The 22754-nt window shown below is 48.0% G+C and overlaps 1 protein-coding gene across 5 annotated transcripts in view; it reads right to left on the minus strand.

The window, feature by feature from the left end:
• Nucleotides 1–22754, minus strand: part of GAS7 (growth arrest specific 7) — a 104035-nt gene that overhangs the window by 57847 nt on the left and 23434 nt on the right. For 2 of the 5 annotated variants that reach the window (XM_074846967.1, XM_074846965.1), the window contains exon 2: nucleotides 8197–8320. In XM_074846967.1, coding sequence (XP_074703068.1) covers nucleotides 8197–8320 — 124 coding nt within the window. Of the gene's footprint in view, nucleotides 1–8196; nucleotides 8321–12836; nucleotides 12939–13556; nucleotides 13754–22754 lie in introns of those variants that run through there. The other 3 variants (XM_074846969.1, XM_074846968.1, XM_074846966.1) reach the window with 3 other exon arrangements.

Consider the following 22754-nt stretch of genomic DNA (forward strand, 5'->3'; position numbering starts at 1 on the left):
GGTGGAAATACTATTATAGTCAGATAAGATGTATGGATAGACAGGCAGATAATCACAATGCGGAAGGACACTAACCGCTGGAAACAGATGACAATAATATTAATGCCTCACAAGGGGGGAGGGTTCTGTTGTATTTTGAAGGCTCAGAAGAATCAAGATGTTCCTTGTCCCTAAGATCTCATTTCCCCTCCACAGGAATGGGAATGCATCCTTGAGTTCCCATCTCTGAATAGCTCAAGCACCAAGAGCAAAGAATCTATTTAATCCAAAGAAAGGCTTCTGCAGTGTGTAAGGAAGGAAGCAAATGGTGAAGCAGAGATGGTGCAGTGCCAGACATGTTCAGAAAGGCAATCTGTTGGATGGACAGGTCACCCAGCACCTCTTGTTTTCAAGAGGGAGCAGAACTACACAAAGGGTTCAGCTGGGGAGCAGCACAGAGCCCCTCTGCACCAAAACTTGTATAGCTTTTGCTTGCTGACGTTCTCCAAAGGTCGTGTCCCCTCCCTGCTCCCAGCCGTGCACCCATCACAGGTGCCTGGTCGGAGCCCACCAGCTGCTGCCGCCCTGCTGCTGCCGGCTAATCCTGCCTTTCCCCGGGGAGCAGGAGGGCAGGACAGAGCAGCGAGGAGCAGTTCCAACACAGTGGGAATATTCAGCACAGGTGCATGTGGGTACACATGAAATGAAGCAAGTAAATGTTCCTCTGAACTCATATTAAGGTTCTTTGACTTAGACAACCAGAAAAGGCAAACCAGCAGCTGAGTGACAGCAGCCCAGTTAGATGTGATGTACGTAAAAATTGGGGAAACACAGATACCAAATAAAGAACAACTCCCCTGTGAGCCCCAGGCATTTGTCATCCTCTACATTGATAAATATTTTTCATATACGTTAGGCTTTACAGACTGAAAAAACAGGCCTGACAGGGATTTCAGGAAGTCGTTTTTGTCCCGGCTATGCCCCAAAGCAAAGCCAACATATTTTTTGACGGGTTTGCGTAACATGCTCTTAGAGGCCTCCAGTGATACAGACTCCCAGGCAACTCCCTACTCCCACACTTTACTATCTTAGAGAGCTAGGAAGAGTTAGAGTTGTCCTCACTGCAACTGAAGTGTGTTACTGTGTCTTCTAGTGACAACAGACATTGTGAACAGTCCTCTCTGCAACAGCATTTTATGCACTTGAAGCTTACTTTCATGTCCCCATCCACATCTTTGCTTTCTTAGGGCAGACAGCCCCAATCTATTAACATTTGCCCACAGGCCATGTTTTTCACATCTCTCATCACTCTTGCTACTCTCTTCTGGGCTTTATCCAACTGGCTCACATCTTTCCTGAAGTGTAGAGTCCAAAACAAGAGAAAATATTCCAGCTGAGGCCTTATAATTTCCTTGTAAAGTTGGAAGTTTACTTCATGCCTCACAGACAACATTCCTATTTATACAATGTGCACGAAAAATGCTGGCTGTTTTTGCACTAGCACAACACTGCTGGCTCACATGCAGTTTTAGATCCTCTAAAGCCCCTACGTCTTTGTCTGTAAACTGCTCCATTACCTGTCTTTGTCACTTAATTATTTCTGATGAAATCTCCAATCTTAAGTGCATCTTTACTGAACAGCATCCTACTCTTCCAGCATGTGCCCTCAGCTGCAGGATGACTGTGAATTCTGAGCCTGTTCTGTGCAGCACACCATGTTCCCAGTTTCAGTTAAAGTTAATGTTTGAATAAGTACTCTCAATGTCAACATGCCATTCATTACTGGAAATACTCATTAGAATGAAGTCTCAGGCAGATCCTTGCAGGATTTCCTTCTGTGCAGACTTCCATTTGACAAGGGACCATTGATCACCATGCTCTGAATACGATCTGCCAAGCAGTTTTGCACCATCTTATTGTAATTTAACTATGGTCCCCTTTAGTTGGTTTCCCTCCAGCCAGTTTTCAAAATGTCTTTGCTGCTTTTAAATCCTGTCTTCCTGTAAATGAGCTGCCTTTCCTGCATGCAGGGGCTATGCTCACAGACCTGCCCTGCCCAGAGGCTGCATAAATGTTTAGCCACAATCCTACCACATGGGAGGGCACATATCTCCTCCCACCACTGCTTGTCAATGATGGAAGTGCTAAAACTGCCACGAACCTTCAGAAAGGCAGTGGGTGCTAGCAAGGCCCCAGAGCAGGGTGGGGGGATGCTCTGTTGTGCTCTTACCTGAGCCAGGGCTCAGCCACAGTCCTAAGCTCCCCCACCCCACTCTGGGATATGCCTCCCACTGACTGAAGGGGCAACTGGTTGGGCACGCAGGACAGCTGGAGTGCTGCAAGAGAACGACATGCCACTCAGAGGATGTCCAAATACAACATTTAAAAGAACAGACAGTGAACCCAATGCCTGGAGCTTCCACATATGCTTAGCATACGGCTGAGATAAATGACTGTCTTCTACCTCATGCATGAGAGACATATGATGGAAGGGAACAACCAAAGGGAGGATGCATGATAGCAATGCCTAAGGGATGTGTTACATGTATAAAAAGAAGGCAAGAACATGGATTTGTAGGCTTCAGGCTACAGGAGACCTTACAGGGTGCTGTTCAAAAATGCAGTACTACATTTGCTACCTCACACCAGCCTTGAAGGAAAAACCGTAATGCAGCACTCTAGCAACTAGCTGAGTTCAGTGGCGGACCAAGTCTGGGTACCTCTGAACTCTGGAAGAGGTGGGATCAGAGACAGCTCCTGCAGCAGCACGCTGTTGGTAGAAGCTCAGCAGCTGCATCCTTGGATGGAAGCAGCTGGACAGGGTCTCTAGGTACCACACATGGGCAAAGCAGAGATCAAAGGAACTGCTAGCAGGGCTCCAGCTGCGTAGAGCTGAAGATACTCCCTGGATGCTCTGTGTCATGGACAGGAGCCCTTCCTTCCTTCCACTCACCTTCTGGCTACCTTTTCCCCCAGATCACTACCTATGAGAGAAGACTATCATCTCCCACTCTGTCCACTGTATAGCTATTACCAGTTTCTCATCTCAAATTTCTGCATGCTTGAGTAGAAGTAGATACCTCTTGCCTCTACCTCAGCTCCCACTGCCTGGCTCAGCCTCAGTGGGTAGGAGAAACAGAGCAAGGTATACAGAAAAGCTTCAACAGGAGAGATATTCTAAGTTACTTAAAATAAAAGGAAAAAAAAAGCATAAAAAACAGACTCTACAGCAGCCAGAGAGACCTGCTGTAAGCTAGAAGAATAATAAGTCATATCTATTCTCTCTGAAACCATTTGTTCTCTCAGCAAGCAGAGCTCAGACCATGGTTGAGATATAGAAATACCTTCTTGGATTCAAAAATTTCAAGGAAGAAAAAAAAAGGCTACATAAAGTACAAGTCACTATAACAAAGCTGAAGTTGTACAGTCCCTTTAGACAATTTGGTGCTTCAGCACCTGAAAAAGACACCCTTGATGTGGCCTGGTGATTCTGATCCACGTCCAGATTCTGCACCTGGAAACAGAAGGAAACTGCAGAGCATTTCAGAGGAACCTGGGAGGGAACCTACCTTTGGATAGTAACCACAGAGCCTTTCCAGGACAATTTCATGTTTCTTCCTGTAGAATAGGAAGCTTTGTAGATCCTGATAACAGGAGACGTGAGACATACACAGGGACATGCTTAAACTGCTCTGAAGTCAGAACCTCCTTCCACTTTGGGCCTGAAAACCAAAGTCCTCTCTGACAAAAGGCTCCGAACAGCGAAGAAGAAAACCTCATTTTTTCAGTGTAGCCCAGTGTAACAAGGTCCCTGGAAACCCTTACAGTTCAAGTGTTTTGCTGCGTGACAGAGGGTCCACCCCTCTGGTGCCAGCTCTCCACCTACTCAGTGCAGCAGAAGGCCCTGGGAGGGCTGAGCAGACAATGTACTGGCTGAGCTCCCCCCGCTGAAACATCTGCCACAACCTTCAGTGAACTGTGCCTTGCTGTTACCCGAGTTGCCTTAAACTCGCCTTCCAGAGCCGCTATGTTAATGTACAATTCTAATAAAATACTTGATTCACAACATCTAGTTTCAGCAAAGCAGGTACAGACGCTTGTGACAGACAGAAGTGAAAAAAAAAAAAAAAACAACCCACAATTGAACACTTAGACTAAAAATAACCAGAAAGTTCTTTCTCATCCCCTCATAGCTCTGAAGTGCTATCCTCTCCTGGCAGGGTGCTACACAGAGCTTCCTTCTCCAAGCATACCTTATGCCTTATTGCATCTGTTAAGGAGAGCCCTCCATGAGAAAATCTGCATCACAATATACACTAATGGGACAGCTCTGGGTAGCTCCTTGGCTTGGGGAAGGCTCCTTCCCAACTCCTTGGAAGGGGGTTCAGACAGATTTAATCTTTCACTCTGAATCTCACAGTACTTATTCCTTGTCCAGGAGGTAGTTTGGCCATTTGTCTTCATTAAAATAAGGACTGATTCATTCCCTTGGAGATGCAAATATTTCTTCCTCATATGGGTGGGACCTACTCTGTTTGACTGACCGGTTAACACTTTCTTGCCTCAAGAAGCTCCCTTTTCTTCCCTCTGGTGACTCAGTGGCATGTTTAACTACAAAATGTATCATACACAGAATCTTGTGTTTTGTAACAGTCCATACATTAACAAGTATACTTGTTGCCCCCATCCATGAACGTTGCTGGCATTGACCAGACACAACAGTAGTTGGGTGAGTAATCTCTAACATCTTTCTCTCATAGGCAGACTCAATATCCAGTGCTGGGCAGAGAGAAGTGCTCATGCCCTTCCCGGGAGGCACTATTGCCATCAGCACCCAAAGCAGTATTCTCTGATCCCTCACAGCTGCATGTGTGGGGCATGAGAAAAATCATTTCAGACCATCTCAGCTGTGGAATCAGAGGGCAAAGACCGTGGAAAAGCAATGTGCACAGGATCTGCAGTATTTCCTGATGGGTTAGCAATGTCCCTTCTCTTTCAGCTGAGACCAGATGTACATTCTAGCAACGGCTGTCACCTCTGCAGTGGTTTTACAGCAAGTCAACATGCAGTCAGCCAGCCATTTTGTGAGTCACTGTGTGAAAGCTGCTGAACACCCAGACTTCCCCAAGGTAGGAAAAAAAAAAGAGAATTTGTGAAGAGTGTGGAGGAGGTCTTGAAACACTTTCTGATCACCCATCTCAGGAAAGAGATAATGGGTCCCTAGGAGATCTGAGAAATGCTTATGACCTTACAAACCAAGAGTTTTTCACCAACTGCTTTGGTGGGTAACGGTGAGCAGAAGACCTTTAACTACATGGATCAGACTGAAGGCCAACCAGCTAGCTTCCACTGACCTGAGTTACCGTGTTTGTGCACTAAATGGTGATATCTCTCTCAAACGCTCCAGAGTACTTCCATCAACTGGTGAGAGCTATGATAAAGAGAGAGCAACCTAGGAGTACATCTACACAAATAAGACCTTGATGGAAAAGAAACCTAGCTCCTGCTCCTGAAACAATGGTGCCACAGGGGCAAAGCAGGAAGGAGGTCCATGTAACCCTGTGACAGAGACATGTGCTGTCACCATGTCCCCATGACAAACACTGCCAGTGTTTATCTTGATACTCCCAGCAGCAGCTGCAGCAATGACAGGACAAATAAGCAGTTACAAGTCAGCAGGTGCAGTCAGTGAGCTGTCCAGTCTATGAGACTTGTGATAACATTACCCATGCCAGTGCAGCTCTACCATAGGAAAGATGGGGATGGCGGTTTTATAGCATATTGTCTTTGACTTATCATATGGCTTAAAGCCAAAGAATACTTCCTGAGTGTCAAGGTGCAATCCCCCTGTCAGACAGCAAGCCTTGAATGCCAAATGTGACTTCATGGTGACTGCATGGCTCAGCAGGTCCAACTCTGCAGCACAGTCAAGGAAGAAAGTTCATATCCAGCATGAGACTGGATAGTCCTGCACTACCAGTTTTGCAGGGACAAAGGTCAGAGCCAATTAGACAGATTAAATCAAAACAGTGTCCAGACAGCTGCTCATGCCAGGGCCGAATGAGGCTTCATCACACACTTCAACAGAAAGGCCTGGAAGTTGTGTTCAGCTTCTGCTTTGTCTGAGGCCTAGATGACACCACAGGTGACACTTCTTTGGCTTATAATCCACTTTGAGGAAGCACAGGCATTGGGATGTGAATCTGATATATAGCCTGATATGTGTATCTGATTATCTGATATAAAGTGATATACAATGATGATATAATCTGATATGTACAACTATATATAGATATATAGTGCAATATAGCCCAACTAGAGCAAAAATACTCCCAAGCAATATCATCAAACGGATAAACTAGCGAAAAGCAGTATCTACACAGCTAGAAGAGTTTCAGGCAGCAGCATATTCTACCTGTGCAGGCTGAGAGAAACTGAGCTTGCCAGGAACACCAGCTATGCTGGAGGAATGGAGAGACCAGAGTGCCCCTGTACATGATGCAGAAGAATCCTGTTGTCTCACAAAAGGCTACAGCCCTCATGGAAGGTGTGGGAGTCTCAGAAATGCATGATTCCTGATTCCAGCACAAGAAACAAGAGCAAGCCCAACTTCAAAGCCAGTTGGACTTATGACTACTCTGGTGAGGAGCTTTCTCATCTAAACAGAACTTGAATAAGTGTTCCCTAAAGCAAGGACCAGAACACAGAAATCCTACTTCTACCCTCTCTTTTATTGTCTGTTATTCTGAGAACCATGCTGCATAGTGATCCCATGGCAGTAGCTGAAAGCACAACCATAGGTGGTTTGGGCATTCTCCTGAGAAGGACTGGTTGGAAATGACCTCTGGAAGTCTCCAGCCCAGCTACTCACCCTGAGCAGGATCACTGCTAACAGCAGATCAGGTCAGCCACAGCTTTGTCTAGCCAGGTTCTGAGACCTCCCAAGAATGAAGATTCCACCACCTCCCTGTTCAGCCTGTGCCAGGGCTATCCTGCCTTCCTAGAGAAAATCACTTTCCTGATTTCTGACCTGGACCTACCAAGCAGGATGTGACTACTGGCCCTTGTTATACTGTCTGTAACTTTTGTGAGGAAAGTAAAAAGCTGCCTGATGTTATGGAGAAACTGAGATCAGGACATCTACCTTTCTGGGGTAGGGTTCCTGTGACAAGAGCTTTTATCACATAAAAACCAGGCTCTGTCTCTTACTGCTTTTAGCTGTCAGCGGATGCTGATCTTCAAGCCAGAGCAGACTATGCTTGAAGATGAAGGCAGTGTTTAATGGTAATGTGCCTTGTGGAGGGTCCCATGAGATGTCAGTGCATAAAACTCAGGTAAATAATGACTTGGCCAAGTTCTAGGCTGAAGGCTTCTGAAATGGTCTGTAAATGGACTGTGAGGCACACTGTGATAGCCCATGGCTCTCCTGGCACTCACAGTGAGTCAGAAAGAGGAATGCCAGTGGCCATTCCTGATGGCTTGGACTCTGTTGTGAACAAGGTGAGCTGCTGCTGTCCTCTTCTCCCTGTCATTCTTTCTGTTAAAGAAATCTGGTTTTGCTGGTCCCATTTTGCAATGCTGTTGTGAGCTCATGACAAGAGCAAGTAGACACAGAGCCTTGGGCAAGCCAGAGGTGGTACAAGTTTGACAGGTCTTGAGCAGCTGATAAGATCATGAGTTAAGTCTGCTTCTCTACTAGCATGACAGTGAATACAACACACAAATATTGACTGAAAATTCTGTCTCTGAATTCCCCTTATATGTGTTTTTCTTTCTTTGTATCCATGGACAAGCTGCCTCTGACTTGAGCAACTTTTCAATTAACTATTTCTGTTTTCCCCTAATGGTGCTTTAGTGATACCGGACATTCTACCAAACTACTCTACATACATGTACATATATAGACATAAGTATCTCCAGCTAAAGGGAAAGGAAATAAGGAATGTGGCAGAGATCATATCCTTTATGGCAGGGGTGTTTCTGCTTTACATTCTCTGTCTTTTGTAAAAGCTTCAGATGTCTTCTAATCGTCAGAATTAAGATTACAGAGGATCAGAAGATGAAACCTTCTTATAATTATTTTCTTTCATATGGTAGCAGGGTCATATTAATTCCTTTGACTCTGGGCCTACTTTGTCATCAACTTGAGAGACAATTTCCTGCAACAGATCTGTACTGCTAAGGTGACACATTTACTGGAGCCCCCACCCCACTTACCATTCGTGAAGGTGTTCACATAGTACCTTCGGCCCTGGGGAGACATATAGCTCTGCCAGCCGGGGGGAAGATGGCTGTTCAAGGTATCTTCTCCTGTCTGAGGAGCTGCCTTTCTGGGTTTCTGCTGAGAAAAGACAAAAAACCCAACCTATTAAGTTAGTATCTAGATAATGTAAAGTCTAACCAGACACACATCTGGAAAGGAACCGTGTGGTTTGGCATTCTAGAGATTGCAATACACCCAAAAGACTTTCGGTTCATTTCTCCCCTCATCTGTCCTAGCTTCATCCAGAACATGAAGCAATCTTCCCTTGGAGCACTGGCTACACAGAACATCCCTTGCAAGAGAAATGAAATCCTTCTGTATTTGATGTCCCATGAGCACCTGGACCTGTCCAAGAAAACGACTCTTGTTAAGCAGTAAAATGCAAAGCATAAAATAATCAAGTGTCTGAGAAAAAATGGCATGAATCTGGCACTCATTTACTTCCATGTGGATATACTGGTGGGTCAAAGCACTGGTCATGGAGGTCATGCCCCAATTTAATTTACACGGGCACCATCAGCTTCAGACATTTTCAAGAAGAAACACTGCAGAGCCATGTTGCCTATGAGAGTGGTGCACTGAAGTAAATCTATCAGAATACTAATAATGCATGTAATTAGAATGCATACATTACTGACCTCGATGTAATCTGCATCCATATCATCCAGATACAGGATCATTAGGATTCAGATGACTAGGAGTGATCTGGATCACTAGGAATAGCAGAGGAGCATCATGCCGTCACCTGCTCTCCAGGCACACACACAGAACTGCTGTCAGGGTTCAAGTGCCACCTCAGCTGTACATCTCTTCACCAACTCAGTTGCAAGCCCCAGTGCAGGTTCAGGGTGCAAGAAAGAGGTGAAGCTGCAGTGCAAGTAATTGGCCGCACCACATTGTATCACCTGAACTATTTCCCTCTTTCCAGTAGCTCTGGTGGTTCCTTGGCAGCTTGGGATTTAGGGCAGCTGCTTGATGTGACACTGGCAAAGAGGGCTTCACCCCAAAGGGGGCATGAACCCTGTCTGCTCCCTTCATCCAGGAACACTGAATAAGGCAAAGTTAGAGAGATAAGATGCATGGCTAAAGATTGCCAGTTGCAGCCCTACAGGGCTGTGGGTATGAACCCAACAGCCTCCTCCTGGCTCACATCCAGAGAGCTCCACTTTGCCTCTCCGCACTCCCTAAGGCAAACCAGGCATGGATGTACTCATTGTTTGTTTGTTTGTTTGCATTGCCTTCAAAGGAAGAAATACAAAAGAACAAGGAAAAATGTGTGAAATTGAATTATTTATCCCATGGAAGCTAATCTCTATCCACAGAGTGCCTTCTGACATGGTGGGGGGCAGGTCAGAAGTGACTGCACTAGATTCACCAGCAGCCACGTCCAGGGGACAGGCAGTTTCAGCATCTGGCTGCATACAACATTCAAACATTGACAGACATATCAACAGCACCATCAGAAAGAAATCTGCGATGTGTCCTTCTCATACACATTCAATCTCTGAGTGAAATTTCAACTCCGTTCCAACCCAGAATAAAAGGGCCATTTAATGATTTTGGAGGCAAAAGTCTATTTTATGTTTTTTTTCAGTTTCAGACCACGCTGATTACAATGGCTCTCGTTAACAGCTAACTCGAGGATGATCTTGCCTTCATGCCTCATCAAGTGCACAGGCAGGACACAGGCTGCAAGGTGGCCACTCGGAGCCAAGGCCAGTCTCACCACTGCAGCACTGATGGAGCCAATGCTGGTCCACATTTTAGCCCCTCTCCTTGAGGAGAAATACAGATTCTCCTCTCCTTGAGGAGACTCAGCTGGCCCAACATGAATTGAACCAGTTAACTCAGGAGATACGAAGGGACCAGATAATGACCCAAATCTTATGCTCTGCATGCCTACGGCCAGCAGGGTGGTATGCAGAATTAATCAGTAGTATCTCTGACATCTATTCCTATCCCGTGTTTCTGCTCTCTAAGGTTTAATCAAATGAATCTACAGCTCCATCCACCCTGCTGTATGTGCGAGAAAGCAGAAGCTTTCACAGTTTATGTTACTATTTGTTTTTTGGGGTTTTTCTTGCTGATCTCAGCTTAGGATGCAAGTGAAAACTTATCTTACACATTAATCTGCCCAAAGGCACATGTTCTCATGTTATTGTTATTCTATTGCCTAGAAATGCACTAAATGAAATTCTTGTGTTAGTGAAGCTAGCACAACCATGCCTGTTCTGTGATCACAGGGGCAGGACCCTTCCATACCTGCCACTGAAACACTTCTCTGTTTCATATAGCTTTCTGTGAAAGCTCTGAATCCTGCTAATGAAAACATTAAACCTCATGAACATGACAGAAAAATTAAACTATCCCAGTTTTAACTCTGGGTTATCTGAGTTCTTCTCCAACATGATATGGCTGTTTACGGAAGTCCCTTGTTTCACTATGCAATGCCACTTCTAACATGGCTCCAACAACCACATACTTATTTCCAGTTCTTTACAGCCACATAGTGGCACCACCAGAAACTTGCTCACACAGCCCTGACACCTGCAGTATGGCTCTAATATCCAGCATCATCCTTTTGTTTGGCTTTACTCTCAGTCAAGACTGAAAATAACTCACTGCAGGCTTCCCAGGCGTGACGTCCCTGGAAGCACCACACTGCTTGTGCAGGTGAAGCAGACCAGTGGACTGGTGTATGGCACTGACACATACTTTTATCACATGGACCTTACATCAAAAGCTGTTTTGTGCAAGCTTCCTTTTGGTTCTGTTCAGCCGCTGTGACCTGTCATGCAGGGGAGCTTTTCCATCTCACATCGCTCTCAGGCACTCCCCTCTACAGTTTCACCTAATGTAATGAAACATCAGGAAGAAAAAAGAACTCCTGGAAAGAGTATGTCTGACCAGTGCAGTCACCCCAGTAATTGCAGTAACAGCTGAGAAGGTGGCTGGCTGATTTCTGTCTCCAGGTGTACCTCCTGAGGGGCTGTCCTTGCACCTTACCCATACACAGTCCTTGTCCAAAACACAGGTAGGTCTGGTGAGAAAGCCAGGGCTAAAGGGCATTCAGAGGTTCAGGATCAAGTAACATATGCAGAGAAGGTCAGACCAGAAGGGAAAGCATGATAGCCCCAAGCTATTTTTTGAACCACAAAACCAACCTCTCTCCCAGCATGTTCCAAGCACAGAGTGCTGGGACAAATCCTGGGACAGCTCCTGAACTCCCCATCACAGGGTTAATGGTCCCCATTATTGTTTGCAAAAGCACAGTGAGGAAAAAATAAATTCTGCAGTGTAGGAGTGCACCAGCTCATGAAGAATTTGGCAGCAGTTTGGGTCCCTTAGATTCACTGCACAGATCTCTGGCCTCGAACATAACAAAGTTACACCAGACTATCTCTGCTGTGCATGATCACCCCATAAAGAGGAATTTGGGATAATCCAACCCTGGGTTCTGTTCCAGAATCTAGAAGGTACAGAATTTCATGCATTTTTACAGCACGCTCACCATTTCTGTCCTTAACACCTTCTTTCCCTTCTGGAACTAAAGTCCCATCGATTCCTGCTACCCCTCTTTCTTAACATGGTCCTACGATGATCCCACATACCAAGTCAGTCAAGAGTAGCCTCAGTTCATTTTAGGGGCCCATGGTATTGCTACATTTCATCTGGTCAGCACCAGTACCCTGCAAGGACAGATACCGCTGGTTTGCTTAAGGAAGCTCTGCAATTGCCCCAACATCCTTTGAGTCACTTTTTCAGTGTTGCTTCAGGTCTTCCTGATAGACTGCAGGAAAAGCAGAGGTCTTTTACAGCTGTATTCTTAAACAAAGGCTATGCCGAGAGACAGATGTGGACAGTACAGAGTGGACACCAGCAAATGTCGGATGGAAATAAAATAAAGACCAAAGTTAAGCCAATGTTTTAGCTATAGTCCCTGTCAAAATGTCTATCACTTCAAAAAAGCACACAAGCATTATGTTTTGCAGTTGCCAATTCTATTTTTGAGTTACTAATATTTCTACCTTTGCTTCTGATTTTGCCAATAAAGATGTGTTGCGAGCACAGTAGTCCCTATCAATGATGGTCAAGAGGACTGAGTATAAGGGAAACCCCAGCACTGCCAAATGCAGAAGTTCTTGTAAACAATAGGGAAATGGTTTGCTTGGACGTGCATGGAGTATGGATGTGTGGATCTCTTCCTCTTCTTTTAGAGAGGAACGTGATCCTAAACAGCAACTCACTATTGGGCAGGACTTTTCCCCCCCATGGGGACTGCAGAGGAAGATCCTCTGGATGCTGGGACCACTTCTCTGTTAGAGCCCTTAACTGGTCCCAGTGCAATCCCCTTCCACACACACTTGGACTCCCACTCCTGTAACAGCTCTGCTGCAAACTGATACTCTATGGAGGAAAGGGGAACTGAAAATGGCATAGGGGAGGAATCGAAGAAGAAATGAAACTTGGCTTCATCCTCTACTCCTCACCACTCTACACTTATTGAAACAAAGATACCAGGAGGCTCTAGGATAGATGGTGTGGGGCAGTAGCATATGGGGCTGGGCTCTATAATGAATCACAGATTACGTACCTCATAGTTTTGGCACACTCAGCAGCGCACCCTTTCAGAAATGAGAGTTCCACGGAGGCCATAGTGGCAGCACATCATCCCTTCTCTGACAAAACAGGAGATCTGAGTAACAGAAGAGACTTTCTTGCTCTGTTTTTCTCAGAAGAAACAACCCTTTCCGCGCCAGACACTCTGCAGTCCCTTTCTCTAGCATCAGCAAAGTTAAACTGGAGCCACGTTTGCACACCCATATAGGAGAAGTTTGGGCTAACCTGGCATGTAATGATAGGCAATCCTGCTGCCGAGACAAGACGAAGCAGGGAGCTCAGGCAGCGAGGTGGGAAGCAGCCAGCTCCACACTGGCAGCGCACCACCAGGCAGGCTTCAAACCCCCCCAGCTCCAGCTCCTACCAGGACACATCCTGTGCCCAGCCCCATGTCACAAGAAAAGTAAAGCACTTCTGCTTGCATACCTCTCCCTTGGGATGGCTCAGCAAGACTGTGCTATTACTTTGATCTATTGTTCCTATTTTTAGAAGAATTATTGCCAAGATAGTTTATGAGAACAGTAAATCACAACAAAGCACTGTCTACATGGGGAGGAGGTTTCTGTATCAGCAGAGAGCATTACGAACCAGCAAAAACTGAACAGCAGACAGTGACTGGAAGCTGAAACTAGACAGGCTCAGACTGAAAAGAATCTGCCAATCATGAGGATAAGTATTGACTGGAACGGCTTACCAGGGGGCTGTGCACTTCTTGTAGTTCCTCCATCAAGATTAAGTGCCTCTTTCTAGAAGATCTGCTTTATTCCAATTAGAGAAAAAGACAGGACCCTGAAGCCCCTGACCCAGCAGTGCGGAAGCTCGTCTGGGTGGGCTAGCAATCCCTTCTGCCTTCCAAATCTTGCAACTCCGGCAGGGCCTCTGAGCTGAGAGAAACACGCCACTCCCCTCACTGTCACTTCTGGGAGTGTCACCGGCCGCTGCATGGTGGCGGACAGGCAGATCTGGACCTGAAAAGGATGTCTGCAACACACAGTTGAGGAAACAGGAAATCTGAACAATGTGAGCAGAACAGAGAATGTGTGACCCCAATGAAATCCTCCTGCATCTGTATTTGCTGCCTGGAAAAGGGATCAAAGTATCTCTCAAAACATGCAAAACCAAGAACACAAACACTTCCCTTCTATGAGATTTCCTAGGATCAGAAGTCCATATAGCAGGGGTACATACAGGGATAGACAAGAGCCAGCCACCCAACAGGTCTCATTCTCCATCACTTGTCATGCAGAAACACAGGGACAGGATTCTCCTGATATATACACAGCAGAAAGGAACCAGAAACGAGCAGCAAATGCAAAAGGCATCTCAAAGCAGAGAGGGCACTGGAGCTCTTCAGCACCAAAACATGTGCCAGAGAACTAGCAAAGGCAAGCATATGAAATAAGAGCAGATCTATGGGGTTAACCCACCTAGTCCAGGACAGCAGCACTGACAAGAGACAGAAGGATGTGTTTTGAGGACAGAGCACACGAACCTGACCATTACCTGTGGCCTGCATCCACGGGCATTGGATTAGGGATGTCAGGGAGAGGGGCACAACCGGAGCGGGCAGGAGCCACCCCACAGCACCATAACCTACCCAGAGGCGACACTCTTGATCAGGGAGTGGTGTTTCATCCGTCCACTATTAAGCACAGATTGTCTAGAAGCATGTCTGAAGAGAATGACAACTAGGACAGACATCCTGCATGCTCCATGCAAAAAAGAGCACCAGCTATTGCTTGAACATTGAAGTCCTGTCACTTGCTGTGCAGCTGAGCCAGCTCAGAACAGGGCAGCCTGTCCAGTGCCTCTCCCACTCCCCCTCTTCTGAATTTCTGACTATGTTTTTCTTTTCTTTCTCGCCCTTCTTGACCAAGTTAGCAGCAGCCTAACTCATCCTGTTCCTTTGGAAGATGACCTGGCAATGTGATCCCCTCCCATGGTGGAAAAAAAAGTCAAAAGAAGTTTTATGCAGCAAAATGAGGCAACAGGGAGTGAAGGGCCCACACACATCAGTCCACCCCACGCTGACTGACCCCCAGAGACAAGTTCAGCCTTGCTCAATAGAGGAAAATCACTTCCCATTTTCAAACTGCAGGAAATCCCCATTCTCCTTCAAAGAGGGATCCTAAGGAGGAAACATCTGTGCCTGGGCTCCCTGAAGATGTGTTAGCTCGCACTGTGCTCCAGCAGAGAGCAGCCCAGGGGCTCTGCTGAACACACAACCCAAGGTAAAGCAAAACAATCCCAAACCCACAAATGCAGGCCCTGAGCAACCTGATCTAACTCTGAACAGGAGGTTGGACTAGGGACCTGTAAAATTCCCTTCCAATTCAAATTCTGCTGTTTTATGATCCTATTTCAACAGAGGCAGAGGATGCCTCTAGCTATGGGAAAGGTTTGAATTAAATGCAGTGTCAGTACACTTACCTGCTCTTGCCACTTGCTCAGAGTCACACTGCACAAAGTTTTGCAGACCCAACAGCACAAAGAAAGGCCACAGAGTCCAGCTAAGCAGCTCCCCTGCAGTGTCCTGCCCAATGCTAGAGGATCACTGGTGATGGAAAGCTGGACACAACAGGTGGGGGGAAACTGCCTGCAAGAAGCAATGCAAGGACACAGCAGGGAAAACTGCCTCAACATGAACCTGCACCAGAACAGCCCTCTGTCCTGGGGGGAAAGCTTGCTCTGTACTGACATTACTGAGCTTATGTTTCTGTCTAACTGCATTTTTCATAAATACCTAACTTGGCAAAGGTGTGTGTCGACCCAAGGGTATGAAGCAGAAATAAGACAGACATGGTACAGTCAAAGAAGTGGGGTCTGTGTTTAAACACAGCTGCTGCTGCAAACAGGAATTGCTAGTGAGAGAAGTCCACCGAAGACCCTTGGTGGCAGGGATGCCCACACCAACACTTGTGTCCATCCCGAGTTTGACATGAAGACCCCAGCACCGAGAAGTGCCTTGCAAACCCTCCCGGGGCTGGGCACGGGTGTGCCCTGGAGAAGGGGAATGCCTGGGGCACCTCTGAACCCTTCCGGCGTTACCCGCAGCCTCCCTCTCTCTAGTACTTTGAGTCATTCTGTATTTTGTTCATTTTTATGCAATCTTTCTTGCTCAACATTTGGTTTCCATGGAGTCACATACACTGTGTGAAACAGATTTATATTTAGAAAGTGGAACGGGTCATATGACCTGTCCCGGTTGTCATGGCAACCAGCACAGCTCCCGTTCAGCTGAATCTGATGGCACATGGCTGCTGGGGACAAGTCGCCCTCCCTGGGTGGCCGTGCGGGCACCGCCTCTAAAGCAGCAACACAGCCAGACGCTGCTGTGCCACTGCCCCTCCAGTCCCCACAGCCCGGCCAGCGGCACGCCTCTTCTTTCTCTGGGCACCTTCTGTCACACCAGCCCTCTTCCTCAAGGAGAAACAGTCCCCTCGCCTGTGCCAAGCGCCAGGGCGTCTCAGAGCACGGCCTGCGCTGCCAGGCTGGGGCCGTGGGCTGAGCTATGCCCGGCACATACCCCACATGCCAGTCTAGCAGGTCAGCTCTCATTCTTCCCAGTCTTAAAAATCTCCCTGCCCTCCTCTCCTCTGTGCCGTGCCAACGTCATCTTCACCCTTCTTCCTCCTCAATAATTTCAGCTTCACTGTGTAGCTGCTGTTTCCCTGGAGGCCACCTCTGCCACCCTCCTACCAACCCACCGCAGCCGTGACCAGGAGGACCACGTGGCCCTTGTGCTTGGGTCTCTGCCCCGGGGCCAACTCTCCTGGAGCTCTGCACCCCTCTATCTCCCATTCGGCCCTGAGATGCTGTGTGCATGCTTCCCACCCAGCTCTACCTTCCCCGCTGAGGGCCTGCTCTCCCAGCCAGACCCACAGCTGCCAAAATCCTCCCCCCTCTCCCACCCAGGTCCCTGGCTGCGGTGTAGGCATGTGCCCAGGACTTTGCTTTAAGGTAATATCCGTGAATAGCACCGTGTTTGCAGAGAATCAGCCTCCTGGGACTGGTATACTTTTCTCTGCTAGTACCCTAAACTAGGGAAAAACAAGCTGTTTCTGAAGGGTATGTGACCAGGGAGACAGACTGGGTGATGTTTTCTAGCTCAGTGCTGTGTGAGAGACCAAAATAGGTGGGAAGAGAAACGTTCTGATCTGTGAATCCTGCACAGACCCCTTCAAAACAGGTGGTGTCAAGCCAGAGGTGAAAAATCTGAGTAACTCCAGTGAGTGCAGCCCAGTCCTCTCCACTCCTTCTCAGCATGTGTCTGCTGCATGAAGTCACGTAAGAGGCCAGACTCGAGAAGACACAGCTCAGAGCTGCAGCTGAGCCCCTCCCCTGGGGTGGGTCTCATGGGACCCATGGCACCAGGTCTGGTCCAGATCCCACCGCAGATGATGCTCCGTCCCCAGGCAAGGCAGTTCAGGGAGGTGCTCGGTGCTTGGCAGTGGATATCGACTTTTTTTGGCTGAGGGAAGCTAGGCAGGTGTAAGAAGTACAAAGGATAGTAAAGACAGGGGGAGGGGGGGAGATTCAATCTGGGGAAAGAGCAAGGGAGTGAGGCCCTGATTTGGGGAGGGTGGTTAGCAAGAAAGAGAATAAAGAGCCTGTGAAGGCTCCCGATTTGGGGAGCGGCAGAGGGTGAGCGTAGTTTGCAGAGGAGGACAGCCCAGCTGCTGGCTTTCTCGCCTCTTACTCTGCCTGAGTTCTCGGCACGCTCCCAAGCGAGTTCATCCCTTTTCAGTGTGAGCGCTACCCTGTGACAGTATTTAGCACTATCTGACAAGGGCGTAGAGTCCTGGCACTGAATTAGCAACTAGGAAAGGGGAAACCAAGTACCACCCTCGCAGCAGGCACTGACGACCCTGAACAGCCAGATGGGAGTGGTGTCTGCTCTGAGTAAGAAAGCCTGTCTAGAACATGGTGACCATGGCTACACACTCAAAGTATTATGCATATATACTCACAGGGAGCTCAAGGATCACCCCCACAGTTGTTTTTCCTTTCTGTGCTAATGGACAAATCTGTCCCATTCCCTTTGAGCAGCCCCTCCTGGCTAGTGTGATCCAGCCAAGCTGTGAGTGGAAAGGTGATGGCCAGAGTGAGACTGGATGGGAAAGAAGCTGCAGGCAGTCACATCAGGCAGCAGCAAGGAGCTAGCACTACCAGGGTGAAGCTTCTCCACCATGGCCTGGGAAGGCCAAGGAGGGGTCAACCAGGCAGACTGCTGTGATGAAGGGCTCAGCTCCACACACGGCGGAGCACAGAGGAACAGTAACAGCAACACAGAGGGACAGTGACGGGTGGGGAACCAAGATAACCTAATCCCACAAACAGAGCACCCTGCCTGGAGCCTCCCCTGTGCGTGAGAGCAACCAGCCCCCTTGTCTGGGGTGAAAACCATCACAATGTGTCAAAGGAAAGGCTCTCTACATCATCTTACAGACTGATCCTGGCTCTAGGGGTACGGGGCTCATTATAGGATGCAGGCAAGGGGCATTTTGGGATTATACAAAACAAGGGATGGTTAGGGGAAGAAGGTGGGGGAAGGGAGAAAACCAGTCTGGGAAAAGACAGGGGTAAGGGGATGAAAGGAGCTAGTTGTGTGTAAATGGGCAGCTGGTCATCACATTTGTCTGTCCATGCCCTGAGTCTGTCACTGCAGTCCATCCAATCTTATTAAAATCCATTTCTAACTATTTTCCTGGGTAAGGGCCTCTCCATTCAGTATGCATGTGCATGAATGGAGATTTAATTAGTGCCAGCAGCTGGAGTGGGGGCCACAAGTCATAGGGGCCAGTGTGTTTGCAGTGCCAGCAACTGGAGACACTGCAGTACTGGTCTATCAAGCTGGACTAGCCAGGTATCAAAACAGCTGTAAGTCTTGGCCAGATACTGAAGAGACCAGAGGGTCTTTGAGCTGCTACTGGAAGGACCAAGAGATCCAAGCCAACTACTGTAGGGACCATAAGTTCTGGTTGTCGGCTGAGATCCATTTGCTTATGTGTGTCTGTGTGTGTCAGGGGAAAGAAGCCATGGATCATCTGGCAGATAGACGGGGTATCTACGTCCAGTTACTGGAAGGATCTTCAGTGTGTGACTGTGCATGTGCTGGTGTGTGCAGGGAGATCTGCGAACCAGTAACTGGAGTGGGGCTGTGGTCTTAGGGGCTGCATGACCCGGTGCCAGCAACTGGGGAGACTGGGATCCAGAGCCAGCACCTGGACAGCCTGTCTCAGGCCAGTTATTAGAGGGCTCCACATTGCATATATGTATGTACTCCCCACTAACAGACCTTTATCCTTTTTCAGCCGGAAAGGGGAACAAGATGCAGCTGTTGGTGCTGTTTGTGAGAGCGTTGAGTGTTTCTGCCTATGTTGATCTGTGCGGCTGGCCATGTCTATACGTCTAGAAGAACCATGCACGTGAGGTTGTGTTGTATGCTTGCTGGGAACGCATGCTTGGCCTCACTGCTGCTAGACCTGGGGATGTGGAGCTGTGGCAGCCTTACCTCTAGTGGGCTACCCAGTTCAGCAGCCCTTAACATGGTGCATGTGCACTTCCCAGCCCTTGGTATTTGTCCTTCCCGGTGCTGGTGTGGAGGACAGTTAGCTGAGGTGGAATAATCCCTGTCCAAAACAAAGCTAAGCAATGATGAAGAGAGATACCTCACATGTGCCTGTCCCCTGTTATAGCCCTGGGGAAATGGGGGAGCACTGCAGCGTATCTCTGTGTTCATGCCTACACGCAGAAGCTCAGCTCTGCAGCACTAGTTTAAGAAAAACCTTCACACACTATGCCTAAACCCTAAGCTATGGGGTACTGAATAGAAAAGAGGCAGATCTCTACATCAACATGTGGCCTTGGAGACCCTCATGAGAAATCAGCATATGTACCATCCAGAAGTTAGAAGTGCAAGAATGCCAGGAAGGACCACTGGTACCTCTCACCCATTCCCAAGCACAGCTGTGTCCAACTGCCTCCTTCAAACACAGAGCAATCCCTCCCAGCAGTCAGTTTTCTTGTAGCAGTCAAGGATTTTCTCTGAAATATCTGTTTTCCTTTTTCTTCTTCACAGAGAAATAACCAAGTTAACACTCTGCCATTCCTCTTGTTTTCCTTTCAGCACCATCGTTTTGTCATGTTCAGAGCTAACATTTGGCATCTAATTTGCTAACTATCAGAGTTGAGAAGGGCTGTGGAGGTCTGGGAATGCTTCATCTGCCAGCATACAGCCAGCTGGGGTCACCAACAAACACCGTGCTGAGTGCTCTGCCCTGCTACCTTTCTGTTATTAGGAAATGAAGCCGTGGTGTCTTCCCAGCATGATGTCTCAAAATAACAGGATGTGGCCAGCTGGGACAAAGCTGATTTCTCAAGAGATCCAGAGCTGACGGTAGCACAGTTTCATGTTTCTGTGCCCAAGCTCTGCTCAGTGCCCTACACACTCGACTCACTAGGATATGACAAAGTTTGACATGAGCTACTTGAGTCACAGCCCCATCCCCTCAACAGGAATTGACACCTGGAGCTCTGCCACAGGCTGCCATGAGCTGGCTCTCCTGGCTCCTAAGACTTCCCCAGGCAGGAGTTATCATGGCTTGGTAGGGTGGGAATGTACAGGAGAAGGTAAAAGCCTGGGAATGAGGCAGCGCCAGGAGCTCTGGGCTGGATGTACCCTGTGCCAGGGCAGCCTGGGAGAGGGCAGGAACCCTCCTCCCCTCGCTCTGCTCAGGAGGGATGTGCCACTCCGTCTCTGACATCAGCATCTGGTACAAGGCAGAGCACCAGGGCCAAGCGCTCTGAAGGGCTCTGTTGTCCTGGGCAGCCAGGGACAACAGGACTATTGTTTAGCAAACCTTGTACTGTAAGAGTCACCCCCATACACCCAGAGAGTCACAAGGCCAGGTCAGGCCAGCTGCAGCATTACTGCTTGTCTCCAGTTTGAAATGACACGCTGTGGGGACGGCTCACCCTCTGAGTGACTGCAGAGCGTGGCACACCAGCAAGATGGTCAGAGGCCCAAGAGGCAGCCAGGGAGCTCGGGGCATGTTGCTTGCTCCAGGTGCTCTGCACGGGAAAGGTGAGTGGAAGTGGTTAAAAAAATAAACTTCTCACAGCCACCTAAGTTCTCAGTCTGACACCTCTCCCTGGGCTGCTGCATGTAAAGCGGGGCAGAGAAGTCACCCAGAGCAGGCCTGAGAGCAGGCAAAGATCTGGGCAGCACAGCTGACTTCTGTGCTCCTAGGGCCCTGTGAGCACAGCTGGTTTTGGAGAAATGAAACATCTGGGAATAATGCCAAATGTTTTTATATGGGGCCTCCAGCCCTGTACGCTGCAGGAAAGCTCAGCCTGGCTAAGTGCTTTCTCCTATACACACTGACACAACACGCTCTTCCCAAGCCCAGGACGAAGCCTCAAGCCTACCCATGCTCCCCTGCACACAAGAACATGTCCCCTCTCTCCAGCCGGGGCCAAGAAGCACTGACAACTTTGCAGGATTAGATGCTGTGTCAGGGTTGGATATTTCACGAGACGTTGCAGCAAGCTGCAGGATGGAAGGGAACCCCACGCCACTCTGGTTTTCATGGGGATGTGCCGTACCCACTCCTGCCATGACCGTCCCCACTCCTGCCATGACCGTCCCCAAGCAAGACAACAGGGCTTTATCTGAAGACAAAGGTGAAGAAGTAACTGCTTAAATAAGAAAAAAACTTGAACAGAAACCTAGCAGAAATAAGAAGAGGTGGTAAAGAAACCTGTGCCTTGCTCGCTGTGCAGCTCTTTCAGGTCTGCTCTTGAAGGACTTTCTGCGTTGCACCACACTTTGCCTCGTGCTCCCAGACCCTAGAACAAAATCCCTCCCCGAGACGTGGGTAGGGGGCCGTGGGCTCCCACGGGCTGCCAGGACGCTTGCTGACCCCTCTGCCAGGCCTGGCACACCCAGCAGCCTGGCAGCCCGCCTGCCTCCAGTGTGCTCCACAGGGCCCAGGAATTGCAAGCACCCTCTCCTCCAGCAGCGCTGCCTGACTTGGAGCACAGCAGCCAGGTAACCCCAGCGCTGGCCACGGCAGTAACACAATAAAAGAACTGTCCCCAGCAGCAAAACACTCCTGCTCTAAGTCAGACTGCAGGTGACCAGTGTTCCACCTGGGGATGATGTGAAGGCAGTGCCATCACAGGAGCTATTAGTGACAGACTCTGCTTTTGTGGTTTACACAGAACTGGGACACTTTTCTACTCCAGCAACGCCCATGGTGCAAAAAGAAGACATAATGAATAAAAATAAAATAACGAAAAATATACTAATCACTGTGAAAGAAATTTTTTCTCTCAAGGGTGCAATGCACCTATGCTACGTACCTTCATAAACATACAGCACTTACAGGGGCCGGGGCATGCCTTCACTTGTTTCATTTCTCATACATCACTATGGGGCTTTTAACAAGCACAATTCTGCCGCTGTGTTCTGCAGTTTCCCAGGCACAATAAAATCACTTTGTAACAACTAAAAATTAATGTCTGTTCTTTTAGGAAGGAAGGGATTCTCCCTTAAATTATATAGACTCTCTCCCACATGCACACACAGGCATGCACGGCAAAACTAAGGCATAGCAACCTCCACTTCTGCTGCAGTCATCTGCCAAAAATGGCTATTTACAAAAACGTTTTGAAGCAAGTGAGTAACATATTTGTAAGTTAGAAAAGCAAGTAAAAGCATCATAGCAGTTTCTGGTAAGACCTCCAGAGTTGTGTGTTCTCCTTCTCAAAAGAAGTTAATGAAAGGATATTCTGAGACTGTCCAAAGAATAATTTGGGTTAGTGGTCTGTATTTATCTTTAATTACTTTTTAAGACTTTAAATATCCTCCCTCTTTTAGGGAGAATGT

Source organism: Strix aluco, chromosome 21 (assembly GCF_031877795.1).
Source record: "Strix aluco isolate bStrAlu1 chromosome 21, bStrAlu1.hap1, whole genome shotgun sequence".
Lineage (NCBI taxonomy): Eukaryota > Metazoa > Chordata > Aves > Strigiformes > Strigidae > Strix > Strix aluco.